General features: G+C 45.9%; 1 protein-coding gene and 1 long non-coding RNA gene across 3 annotated transcripts in view; one reads left to right on the top strand and one right to left on the bottom strand.

Annotated features, from left to right (window-relative positions):
* Window positions 1–11,713, top strand: part of LOC139052854 (uncharacterized) — a 105,467-nt gene extending 93,754 nt beyond the window's left edge. Inside the window, exon 3 of the long non-coding RNA XR_011510088.1 lies at window positions 11,577–11,713. This is a non-coding gene — a long non-coding RNA (uncharacterized lncRNA). The remainder of the gene's footprint in view (window positions 1–11,576) is intronic.
* The window catches only part of LOC139052851 (uncharacterized), a 30,862-nt gene that overhangs the window by 11,424 nt on the left and 5,708 nt on the right, over window positions 1–13,730 (bottom strand). The window contains exons 3-8 of one of the 2 annotated variants that reach the window (XM_070530003.1): window positions 13,439–13,584; window positions 11,665–11,784; window positions 6,174–6,260; window positions 3,430–3,852; window positions 2,262–2,402; window positions 1,117–1,257 (exon numbers count right to left, since the gene is read on the bottom strand). In XM_070530003.1, the coding sequence (XP_070386104.1) occupies window positions 1,117–1,257; window positions 2,262–2,402; window positions 3,430–3,852; window positions 6,174–6,260; window positions 11,665–11,784; window positions 13,439–13,584 (1,058 nt within the window). The remainder of the gene's footprint in view (window positions 1–1,116; window positions 1,258–2,261; window positions 2,403–3,429; window positions 3,853–6,173; window positions 6,261–11,664; window positions 11,785–13,438; window positions 13,585–13,730) is intronic. The other variant, XM_070530004.1, reaches the window with a different exon arrangement.

Genomic DNA, 13,730 nt, shown 5'->3' with positions numbered 1-13,730 from the left:
TCAACGAGGTTCTCCTGTATCTGGTATGAGGCAAAGTATGGCTTGCATTAAAACATGATCACCAGTATCTCCTCCTGTGCTACTTACTTCATAACACTAGGTCACGTACCAGGTGACACCTGTGGTTCCCGGGATTTTCCAGAGCAGCGGAACTGCAGTGCATGGAGTGTCAAGGTGCAGCACCGTACCCCTAATTTAGCATACAGTGTTGCGCTTGTTTGTTTGCAATGCCCGAACCTGGTGAGGGGCCCTTTAAAGTCACAGGCATATCTAATAGCATGGATGGTACGGAGGACAGCTGCATCCATGAGTGTGCTGCTCGATCAAGCCTGAGCACTGGTGATGGCAACAGTAGTGAGGATCAAACAGGCACTAAAAGCGTGACATGCATGTATGAACAAACCAGTGTGTTATGAAAATACTAGTGTTTGCTCTTTTGGTGCAAATGGATCACACACAGCTGGAATTTAACTACAATGGCCTAACCTCCTAGGGTAGCACCTTGTCATGGTCACGAAAAACAATTTCGTGTCTTACACGAAAAATTTAACATTGAAAAATTTGCCAGACTCATATGTGTAATGTAATGTAACGTAATGTGTAATCTATGTAATGCGAAGCATTGCGCAAATTGTTGCAGCACGAGATGCCAACACAGTGGCGCCGAGCTGTTGGAGCCTTAGTGGCCCGAAATGTGCTTTGCCGTTTTCATATTGCCCAATGTTTTAAGACATTGAATGAACCAGTGAGCAAAACAATGAACAAACGAGTGAGTGAGAACGAACGAACGTTTTCCTTGCCAAGCACTTTGCTACCAGATCTAAACATTCAGACACATCAAAGCTCACAAACCATAGTGCACGACGCCAAAATATCATGTCACCAGAGTGAAACTTGATGTTTATGTCGCACCGTTAGTCAAGGTCACACGTTGACATCGTTCATACTCAACGCGCTTGGCTGGTTCTCCCACTGTCATCCCATGATGCCACCATCCGAAGCGCCAGCTATTTCCCGTCCCTGACTGCAGATGGCACTAGCCGTTTGCTATTTGACCCATGAAAACTACGAGATTCAGAAGGAACACTGGCTTAAAAAATTAAACTCTTTTTTCACCTTGACATTCTTGTACTCGTCGCGATTGGGTGGCGTCCATCCATACGACACTTTACCCAGGGCAGCCCGGAAGCGCTGCTTGGCCTCCATCCAGTAGTGTGGACTTTGGGCAACAGGCCGCTTCTTCAGTTTGTCCCATTCCTGAGCGAATACAAAAAGAATACACTTTATTACATGTACGAAAATAACCCTATTCAGGTTCTTGTTTTTGCACTATGTTTGACAGACTCTGATAATGACAGGAAAGAAGGGGTGCGTGGATTAAGGGTGGTGGTAGCATTGCTAGCAGCATTATCAGTAGAATTGCCAGCTCTACGTTGCAAACAAAGCAGTTAATGAATGAATGAGCTTAGAAGTATGTTGAATTGAGGTTTTCGGTACTGAACCTTTTATTTAACACAACGCACACAAACAACAGAGAAGACATATAACAATGCCCGTATCTCATAGTAAGTTGTCATTCATTCTGTGCCTTCTCTTTTTAAGATTGTGCTGCATTATAAAAACCAATGAGTGAGCAGACGTTCACTTTCATAGGAGTGCCCCAATGCCTGACTGGTGAGAGCAAGGCATCAAGGCAGGATACTAGCAGAAAAATTGTTGCAGTCACTAACGATGACCTGTGGCACAGGCCTGCCTTGATGACTAATGGCACATTCAGCTGGTTCCTACTCTGTCCCGACTCAGTTGGCAGTGATGGGAGGCCTCTCGAGAATGGAGTCGGAGAAAGTCGGCGACAGCTGTCCGTTTCAGCTGCTCCAAGAGAAGTCAGAGGACAGAGCCCCCCGACCAGAATCCTGTTGGACTTTGGTCATGCTCCCGGCTCAAAGGCAAAAGCGACTCCGAGCGCTCCAAGCTGGAGCATAGCGCACCAAGTGGACCAGGCAAAATGTGTTCCATGAGCTCAGTTTGGACCAGACGAATGCAACGCTTATGGCTAGAGCACTTGAAAGGTGACCAGTTGAATACACCGTAAGCTGCACAAAGCAGGCGGCACATTGCATGCAATGCGTGCAAGATATAGATAGTCATGCAGGGCATGCACTTCATTAGCTCGGGTTAGGCTGAGCCAGACTGATACTAGCATCAGCTTTATACGAAAAGGGGTGATGACAGACCCACAGACAGGTCATAACCCGACTCACCAAGAACACAACGCAGTCATCATTTGTCCACTGAGCTGCGTTCTTGTGGTACCAGCCGATCTGGAAGATGCCACTCTCACGGTCGACCCACTTCAAGCGGTTACCAAATGTACCGTCGTCAAGATGGGGAAGCAGAAAGTCCTGCAGGCAAATTGACAAGTCATGCCGTCTTATTTTCTTTCTTTTCTTTTTCTCAGTCATAACCGCAAGTTTATTAAAATTAAAACCAGAAAACATGGTTCCATCCATAAAGTAGAAAAAAGAAATTAAGCTGACTGACTTGGAGACCAATGCTAAAGGAAAAGAAAGGCAGAAGGCAGGGACGACACCAACACTACAATCACAAAACAAGCAGGAGCTCGTTGAAAAAAACTAATTCTGTCGTTCAAAAAAATGCAAATGCCTGACTGCTAGACATTGTTACGGCATGTAAACTGTATCTGTATTTTCCCCAGACATTTCAGTGTAGCACATTGGCAAATCGGTCATATTACTCTTAAAGCTCAATTTCATTACCTTGTGACCATGTAAAGGCATATTTTAATATGGTGTAGATTTAGAGGAGCTTTAGTGCAAAATTTGAGATTTTAAATACAAACAGTAGCGCCATGAAAAGCTTACGAAAATCGCTGCTTTTGATATAAACACTGACAGAAACACCGCCGTTACCGATCGCCGAAGGTGACACATCACCTAGAATGCGCGGCTCCTCAGTATGCTGTTGGAGAAAGGCAACACCCACGGCTGTCAGCGGTGCCCCAAAATATCTCAGGAACGGCTTGCATCATATTGACAACTACCAGGTGCACGCGTCGTCGGCTTAGGTGCTGTTTAAAGGCAGTTAATAAGAAAACTATGCAATTACTAGGCCTGCTGCACTGTCAAAATTGCTTTTGTAACTTGTTTTTGCTCACCTATAATGAATTTAGCCAGATTGAAGTTTCGTTCCAATTAGCCTTATGTACGCACTTTTGTCACAAAGTATAGCCCACTGGAAAAATCTTGATCCTAACTTAATTATATGGAAGCATTTTAACAGACTCGAAATGCTTTGTTTATAAGCTGATGATGTTATACACACCCTGTTATAACCTGAAAAGGTAACAATACTGTATATTAAAAAAAAAATTATTTCTAGCTCTGTCAGCTCACCAGTTGATCCCTTTACCTGCATCAGTCGAGGTCCCTTCCGAGACTTGTGATGCCGACCGGCGCGAGCCACCGGCTCCGATAACGGAGGCAGGTAGTCCTGCGAATCATCGTCAATGTACTCGTCATCCAAGCCATCATTGGGGTATGGCGGGTAGACAGTCACTTCCGTCGAATTGGGATCCTGCATGGTCACGGTGAACGTCGTCCCCGCAGGCACGGAATCAACGGGCCCACTCCCAACTACAAAGGCCTCGCCCCCGCCGCTGCCCGCCACCGCAGAGGGGGAAGAGGCAGGCACGGTGACATAGGTGATGGTCGGCCCAGTCATCGCCCCACTGCTGATGTGCGACTGCTGGACGAGCGGTGGCTGCTGACTGAGCTGCAGGAGCGGGAGCGCCGCTTCCACTGCCTCCATGGCAGCCTTGAGAGCAACGGGATCCTGCAAATTGATCGATTCAATTGATATGGCTGATTGGTTTGACTAGTAGCAGTGCCACAAGCAGCCACTTGTGATGGCCGCCAACGACAGTCACTAGGCGACAGTCACCTAGGCATGAGCTTAGAATGTTCCCACTGACGCCGCCAATATCATAGTGTGTGGCCTCGTTGGCTGGCTGCTATTGGACATTTACAAAGCAACAGTTCAGTTCAGTTCTTTATTTCAGACAACAGACTTGGATCCAAGGGCAAAGGGCAGATGTGCTCTGCCTGACGGGACCCCAGCGCCACCCGCACCTACTATCCACCTACAACTTGCAACTTGCAGTCATTCTACAAAGCGAACGTTTAACAATGCGTTGATGGAAGGATGGCTGAGCCCACCGTTCAGCCCACGGGCTCACCAGTTCAAGTCTGAGGAACAGGAGAAGCGGGCATTACTTGGATTTAATTTACTTATTGGTTGGTTTGACTGACTGACTGACTGGTTGATTACCTTCATAGCGGCTACGGCACTGTACTGCTGGGTATGATGTTGTGGGCTCAACTGACTTATTCGCACGGTTTAACATATTTCAGGGACATTGCGGCTACTAGAAACACTCTAGTGGAAGGTTACTACTTAATTTTGACCACTTGGGGTTCTGTAACCATTGCAGCTACATTAACTTTTCTGCATACGCTCCCACTGAAATGTGGCTGCCTTGGCCGGAAATTTAACCCACGAGCTCGTGCTTAGCAGCAGAAAACTACAACCATACCGAGCCACCATGGGGCGTGTTGCCCTGTGGCTACAAAGTCCCCAGAGTGATTGTCATTATCATCCTAATTATGTTTTCTGCATGATGAAGGACCCTCCCAGCGATCTTCAATCTCCCCTGTCTTGCGTCACCTGACATCCCCCCCCCCTCTCCCCATACCTGCAACTTTCCTAATTTCATCACATCAGCTACTTCTCTGCCATCTTCTACTACGCTTCCCTTCTCTTGGCAATCATTAGGCAGCTAATAGACCATCGATTATCTGCCCTACACACTACAAGGCCACAGTGAATACTGCACCATATACAGTTAAACTTTGATATAAAGAACTTCAATATAACAAAATTCTCGACATAAAGTATTTAACATTTCATAGCCTATTGTCCATAGAACAACGTGTATTTACAACTTCAACATAATGAAATTTTGCTTCCGCCACAGAAGAATGGTGAGAAAATAAATGAAAACTTCTGCAGACCCAAATGGTCAAATGATTGAATTACAAGCAGCTGCTTGCAAACTCACCTCTCAAATTGCAGGCAGTGCAACAAGAGACATATATCGGTCAAGATATATGTAAGAGCTAGATATATAAGAGCTACAATAAGAACTAAATATATCGGTCAAGCAGAGCTGCATCATGTTCCAAATAAAGTCCAAGTGTGATAAGATTCTATCACATCCCACATACTTTGTGCTTTAGGTGGAGTGAAAGTGTGTGAGGTTGAGACAAGAAAGATGGTGGCTTCACAAGTGCCACCTTCCCACGCATGCAAAGGGAAAGAGAAAGGGAAGCGAGCTCATGCTAACGCGATCAAGCGTGCGCTAGGGGCGGGGGTAAGTTGGAGCACGCTTCGTCCGTAGCTGTGCATGAAAGTCATCAAAAGTGCGGCTGAGTGCATACGCATCTGTGCACCTTGCTTCAGAGGTAATCTGCCGCAAGTGCAAAGAGCAGGCGTGCCGAGATGGCATGGCATCATGTAAGCCGTCTTTCAGTGCATTTAGTATTGAAGGTTGCGTAATCTCAAGTTTCGGTGACCCATTGTAGTGAAAGGCAGACATAGCATTTGCTCCCAGTTCGGGCGGCACTATCAGCCGCATGGGTTAAGTGCACACGAAAGCGTGGCTGACTTCACCTAATTCATACCACCAATGTGAAGATATTGTCGACGCACGTGGCACAAATCCGTATCATCTATCGCCGACTCCCAAATTCATCAAAATGAATTCGTTTTTTCATTCAAATTTGCTTTCAACCGCCCGATAATAAAAAAATTCACCAGCCCCTTTCAGCGTAAGAAAAACCGACTGGCGACTGTACTTATTTGTATACTAGGTCGAATTTCAATAGAACAAAATTTCGATATAACGAAGCAAATTGCCTGTTTTACCTACTTCGTTATATTGAGGTTTAACTGTGCAAAAGTAAAATCAGTGCTCAGTATCACTCAAAGCACCAGTCTTGTCATCACTCGACTTCAGCCTTGTCAACAGATCCCCGATGCCAATGCACACTAATGGGCACCTGCCAAGATGCGGCTGAGACGCTATACTCACGAACCTCGGCATCCACGACGTTCATCACGATACGATTCTGGTCCTCGGGGTCAAACTTGAAGCTTGTGAACCTCGGTGATGCAGCAGATGTCTGATGAAGTGTGTGAACACAAGGTTATTTCAGCAAAGCAATGCCGCTACTCTTTTTTCTGACAGTGCATCGGGGAAATCAGTTTTGTTACACAGTTGAATTTTGCTATAACAAAGTCCCTCCTGACATGAAAAAATCCTCGTTATTTCCAATATTTGTCATATGCACGTATCCATTACCTACCAGTATCAGCGAGAAAGATTTCAGTTACTTTGTTATATGCAATAATTCGTTATATCCAAGTTTGTTATATTGAGGTTAGACTGTACAGCTGACTTCCGTAAATTCTAATCCATTTAATTCGACTTTTCAGTTAATTTGATCCCGACCAAAGGTCCCGCCCAACGCCTACGTGCAGCGTGCTCCACTTATAGCAATACCACATAACGATATATCGGTTATAACTATGAGACGACTTGAGAAAGTCAACTTATACATTTGGACTATGAGAAAAAAAGACCTATATAATGACATGTTATTGACCACATATCGGATATGACAAGAAATTTTTTTTCCTTCTGAACGGCGTTTTCTATGTAGAATAATCATGAAATTTGCATTCCCAAGTTCCCGTTAAACAAACGACGCTGAGACGGGCGATACGTTTGGTTATGCGAATGCATATCTGCCATTATTAGACGCGCAATGAGTCCTGCCCATGAGCCAATTGCGAAGGCTACACACAGCATCACTAGTTGGAGGAGCACGCCACAAGATGGCGCCAGCCACCTCACGTTGCCAACAATCGAGATATGTGTGAAGAGAGCAACAAAAAATGCGAGAAGCGAAGCGGCACCCACCCCTTTCCCCCTTCTCAGCAAGCGCGGAAATGCGCCGTGGAAGCACAGCGGACAGGCCGGTTGATAGAAGACAGCGCAGACAAAGTGGAATGTTCTATCACTTGAGACGAAGCTGCAAATTTTGCAAGGCTCAAAGAAGTACGAGGTCGCACAGGGGTGCAGCGAACATGAAGGCTGCAACCAGAGGCCATGCCAATCAATGGTGGGCTTGGTGCGCCAGAATGAAGCCCCCCATGATAGTGAAACCAATACGGAGGAAGCCGCTAACATTACCGAGCTCTAGGAGCACGTCGCTACTGACAGTGAAACAGGTCGTGCTGCAATGGGGGAGTTTCTGAGTGCAGATAGTGCTGTCTCGTTAGGTGGAGAGATCTCTGACGGGGCGATCGTTGTCGTGACAGACGGTGGTGTTGTATGATGGGGCGACAAGATTGACAATGACCTGTCTTTACACCGACCCCGATGTTCACATGAAGTGCACTGTCGTCGATCCGAGTCGCTCGTTTATTTCGTGCAAACTAAATCATTGCCGCTAGTGTTCGCACAGCAGCTGAACACCACAGTTTTGAACCTGAAACTCCTGCAAAAGCAAGTCCGGATTCCCAACTATTTCAGCATGCCTAACGCTTGGTACGCTCTTTGGAGGTATAACTAAACCTTTCATTTTTCACAGTCTACTTTTTGCAACGTCAATTTTTTTGTGCAAGTGGTAAATTTGGTTTCACAGCTACAAAAGTATGTTCGTCAGTTTTTCTTTTTTTATGGCAGTCCAGATATAACAATGATCAGTTATAACGATTGGATTTTTCGTTCTTCTGGATATTGTTATAAGTGGACAGCACTGTATTTCTATGGGCCCCAAGTTCAGTTATTTCGGTCTTAATATTGCCTTTCACTGGATAATTTGAACTTCATTGGTCAGCGTTGCCAGAATGTAGCAGTGTTATGTTGAGAAGCATGTGCAATTTACTGCGGTGAGGCATACCAAGAATGGAAAGGGGACACTGTCGTGGGACATGGCACGCATTTCTTAATTATAGAGGCGCGCATGTGCCATCTACAGTCACCATAGTACCTAGATGTCTAATAAGCTTACTGGTAGTCCTTCACAGCTGTTTCTGACATTGCTGTGACGATTTGAGCCCTCATTTCGCCTGCCACGTGCGTCTCATATCTACGAGATCGTTAACGGAGCCTAGTACATATTCTATAATTACACGTGCACACATGTGCTATGCACCGAGAAGTGGAGAAAAACCATTTGTGTTTTGGGGAAGCTAGCAAAAAGGAAAGTAGTAAGATGAAAAAGCTGGGAAGGTTGAGGGGACACTTAAAGCCAACAAAGAGTAGGGGTCTATTTGAAACTCTGAAGGCCTACCAGCAGTGGCGTAGCTAGGTCGTCCGGCACCCGGGGCCCTTAGCTCTTCTGTCACCCCCCCCACTCCCCGGGTGTAGTCGAGGAAGGCGAGGATATCGCCAATTTTCAGGTGTTTCAGACGTATATGACACCTCCCCCCCCCACTACTCGCCCCGTGCACCTGGGGCCCATGGCCCCCCGGCCCCCCCTGTTGCTACGCCACTGCCTACCAGTAAACTTATTAGGCATCTCGGTGCTCGTGCTGTGGCTGGAGATGGTGCATGTGTACATTAAGGCACACAAACTATGTCCCGTGACGATCACGGCGCCCCCCCTCACCCCCGCTTAATATGCTTCACCACATAATACAATTGCATTGTGGCTAAGCTAACATTAAAGTCAAATGAATCGATGGCGTCTTTTGGCATTTTTTGTGTCTTTTGTTTAATTCGACCAGTTTCGTTGACCACTTCAGGTTCGAATTAACGAAAGTGGACTGTATTAAGGATCTGCACAAACTATGGTAAAAGACAGCAACAGCAAAAGTTGGAAGTGCCTCTTTTGTCTATTATTTCATTCCATGTTTGCGACAGTTGTGGAGTTCTATAAGTGCGGTATATCAATGCACAATTGACAATGCGAAGGATGACATGCTGTGGCCCACAAAACAATGATAAAGTGCCATTAGACAGTGATGAAAATGGACATTAAAGGGCCCCTCATCAGGCCCCATAGCAAATTTTGGTTATATGCTGGAAGTTGTTACATGTCCTCTAGGGAGGGTTCTGCCGCCAAAAAATTTCAGATCGGCTCGTTAATTGACGAGATATAAATAGTTCAGTGTTGCAAACCCATGATTTCAGGAGGCGAGCTTCACCGCAAACACTGACGCTTTCTCCACTCGCCCCGTCTGGCCTCCGCAAGCAAAATTCCTTCCCTGCGTTCTCCCATACCAGACCTCATGGATCGCGCGATATATACGTCACGGGCCTAGCCTCCATCTTTCTTTTTTTCCCCTCGCTTTTTTGCCCTACAGTGCACTTCCGCTGACGACGTCGCGTGCGAGCTGTTCAACTGTCTTGTTTCGAGCAGCACACGATTTTGCAAGCTGTGTACAAGGACACCTTAATAGCGGTATATCTCTGTGCTACACGAACACTGAGGCAAAAACAAGCGGATCACAGAGCATGATTTCGTGCTGGAACACAGTAGAAAATAACACAATTTTGGTGTCTGCGCGCACGACGTAAGAATAAGCAGATGAAACGGAAGTACATCTCTCCTGCTGCGGTGCGAAGTAAAACAAAAACATGCAGACATTCGGTTTGTGTGTTTTACTATTTCTCTAAGCTTTAATTCATCTATTCTAGCAACATATTATACAAATAACAGGTGTTGGCTCAAATAATTCATGCAGTCACGTGTCACCACAAGCAACATCGCAGTGCAAACAGGTGTACAGTCGCCGACCGTTTATTCGGACCTCACGGGGACTGCGAAAATGTCCGAATAAACAGGTGTCCGAAAAAGCAGATTAAGAAAAAATAATGAAATCCTTTATTTCCACGCACTTATTCGGGCTCGGCAGTAGGCTTGGAAGAAATCGTGAATGCTCCGTTGCACGCTGTTCCGTTTACGCGCTATCAGATAAGCCTGAATCTCGGAGAGGATCGTACGGTCACTATTAGCGGCTGAAAGCACAGTCACTGTTTGTACACGCTCCGCTAGCCACGGCAGCATAGCACATGGTGCGTCATCTTCCGACTCGGTCATCGTCCGGCGGTGCAGCAAAAACCTCACGAATGATCTTGCCGTCGTCAAGTTCTGCGCATGTCAATACAGCAGTGTCAGCACCTATGAAACTGTAAAATGAGACGGTGTCCGGAATCGCAATGCAACCACTGCGCAGGTCTCGGCAGAACATTTCCCGCGTCAGTAGGGAGCACATCGGAAGGCGACAAGTCTTGGGGCTCCTGGCAGCCGCTTGCCGGCATTCCCCAGCGCAGTCTGCGCCGGCACTGTCGGCGCCATTAGACCCTTGACGCGATGTTTACGTATGCCGCGTTGGATCACCGAAACCTAGACACAGCACACAAAGCAAACACCACGGTGCCGACACCAGTCGCACAAACGAAAAACCTGCTCGCAGCGTCTTGCGCGAAGAAACAAATCAGCTGCTGGATTGTCTTGACATGGCTTGCTAAGCTGAAACCGGAACTGCTGCAGAGCCACTCTATCTAACCAAGCAGAAACGATGATGAGCGGGGATTTCCAGTAGCGCCACTACGTGGGGCAGCAAGGAAGCTCCGTTCAAAATAAAAATGGCGTTCAGCAAGTCGAACCATGCACGGGTCAGAGTCGGTGCATGGTGCTCTCGACCGAGTTGGCTCAAGGAGTGTCCGAAAAATCAGACGAGGGGTTGCAAGGTGTCCGAACTTTCGGCAGTTGTTATACATTATGGTCTATGGGGAGAATGGCGGTGCCGCGAAGCTGACCGAATAATCGGGCATGTCCAAATTTTCGGAGTCCGGAAAATCTGTCGGCGACTGTACTTAGGGGCACTAGAACGCGCATGTCATCCTCCGGCTTGGAGCGTGGCGGCCGCGAGAAGGGAAAACGGCGCTCAGTCTGAAATTTCAGATCTTTCTGCAGCACGCAGTGACGTAATGCTTTGCAGACACAATCATTATGATGCATTGTATACTCTGCACTTGTCAGCTTAAAATGGCCAGGCCTGGTGAGAGGCCCTTCAAGTGTGAATAAATTTCTATTCTGTAAAGGTAAACTTCACTGGATGCATCTTTTTACAATTGCCAGAATTGGAAAATGCTACACTTTCCTTGTTAAATAAATATGGTGCATGTTAGATTTCCACTTTGTTTAGGATATCTAATATCATTGCTACATTAGTTTTCTACTTTGAGCCCCAAAAAACTTAGTGCGTGTTAGATTCAGAGGCTTGTAAGAAAAAATCAAACGAAACAAACAATGCCATATGAACAAGTGGTGCAGCTGGTCATTTTTTCTGTCCCTTCTTTAATATGACCCATGAGATAATTCGATCAATCTTGCCAGTCCCATCAAAGTTAAATATGTGGTGGTCAACTGTGCTTTATGCTATGGCACAACAAAACAGTATTTTCTTTCTTATTAGCGCAGCTTTAGGTGTGGTAAGGTTGGCTAACCAGCAACCGAAAGTCTCACAGAAGTTGCAAGAACCTATATCGCCTCGCTTGCACCAGCCTACCTTCTGAGCCAAGTCGTCAGGAAGGTGCACCGTGGGAACGGCATACATGTGGTCCTCGATGTGGTCGGGAAAACGAGGCGGGTCTTCCACTTCAGCTACTCGCTGCTCGCCGAGGGTTTCCTACAAAAGCAGGTGCAAACAAAAGGCATTGAGAACGATAACCATAACAACCTTGCAGAGTGTTAAGAGCACCACTGCACGCAGAGCACTTCAGTGAAATATCATTATAATGCATTCGAATCTGACACAAAAACACCTTCGTCATAAGCCTGTAATTATTACATGCTTATAATGGCAGGAAACATTACAGTTTCACTTGGTTTTATCGGATAATTTGTAAGTATCCATGTTTCTTATGTCAAGGTTCAACTGTATGTATTGGCAAGAAAAAGATATTGTGTGAACTCTGTTGTGTTTGACTTTGTGCTCAATGCTATGGACAAAGGGAGGCCATGAATACCACCATGATTCCCGAAACGATGCTGTCTTCATTCTCTTATTTTTTAGTTTTGCCTTGGATCGCTGCTGGCTTCTGGATTGTCTTGGATTGGCCCGCTACACTATAGACTCCATGCACTGTGGCAATTAATTTAAGCAAAGCTTTTGTTGGTGAACACGAGGAACCCTGTTCCTATTTAGAGACAATTTGCTCACAAAGCACACAATAAAGTGGGATGCGTTTGCATTGGGAACAATGCTGCTCAAAGTGCTTTTGTAGTGCTCCAACACAGCACATGTGGGTAACTGAAACCAGAGTCTCACACACATATTCCACACCAAACTGAACTGAATGAAGTATTTCTCAGATAACTTGTTTGCACCTGTGGATGACATGGACATATCCTGCTGCTCCCTCGTCGCTGTACATTGATGCTTCCCCCACTTTGCATGCGCAAGCAAGTGTGCACTAGCATTCCAAGCCGTCCTTCGCTTTATATCAATGCTGCTCCATTATGCGTTTCTGGATGAAATGTGCTCGTCACCCATCAGCAAATGCACGCAGCGTGTGTACCCCGTCAAAAGAAAACCGAAAGCTACGACAGCCACAAAATTTCTTACAAAATTACTGAAAGAAACTCTACTGCTGTGAGCTTTCAATTGCTACTACAATGATGGTCAGTACATGGATCTGCCTAACATTCATGCTTATGGCTTCAAATGTTTGTGTGAAGTTGCTCATTATGCTTAATCTTTGTAAGCTTTCAAGCATTTGTGGTTGTGCACTCATCATGCGTAATGTCAATATAAGGTAGTATTTTGCTGAAAATGATACATTTGCAAAGTCGCAAAGCCATTTGAAGCCAGAAGGATAAAACTTAGGCAAATGCGTTCATTGACCATCATTCACATGCTAGCTGAATTGCCATGCTTGCAGCTCCCATATATAACTAGCACCACAGTTCCCTCTAGTGAGTGTTGTCAGAAACTCTGTGGTGAAAGCATAGTGGCGCCATCTATGGGAGCCTAGCATCGCACAGAAGTAAGACTAGCAGGTGCCAGCTGAGCAGTGGGTAGGCAGGGCAGGCTTCAAGGCACATGTGAACAGGGGACCTGTATGGGCCCTGAAATGTGGAACTTTGGTACAACGAACATGTGACGAAGTAAATTAAAATGTTTCTAGCCGACACCAGCATGTACCAATATGTGTATATAAAATAGTTCGGACTGTATTATATCTTAATTTATTTGACAAGCGTATATCTTTACTCCAATTACATTCCCTCCTTGCTGGACAGGTTTCCGTCAAACACTGCGCTGAACAAAGTATACATGCCTCTTGAACAGAAGTACTTGAAGCAGGCCTCTGCTTGACAGCCACCTTCTGAGGGCTGGCGGCCGTTGTTTGTACGACAGGGTTTGCCCGTCGTTGAACCGACGTCCGACGCTTACTTGCAAAGCCAAAGAAACGCCGAAACTTTTCTGTAAGAAAAAAAAAACGACATGACACTTGAATAAGCATCACATTTACTCGTACCTAAGCCACTTTTCAAACGCTCATTTTTCCTTGTTTTTTCATGACATAATTACTGGACTGGAAAACAACTTTAGGCTTCGAACCAGATAAG

Source organism: Dermacentor albipictus, unplaced genomic scaffold (genome assembly GCF_038994185.2).
Source record: "Dermacentor albipictus isolate Rhodes 1998 colony unplaced genomic scaffold, USDA_Dalb.pri_finalv2 scaffold_40, whole genome shotgun sequence".
NCBI lineage: Eukaryota > Metazoa > Arthropoda > Arachnida > Ixodida > Ixodidae > Dermacentor > Dermacentor albipictus.
This window is presented reverse-complemented; position numbering and strand designations above follow the sequence as displayed.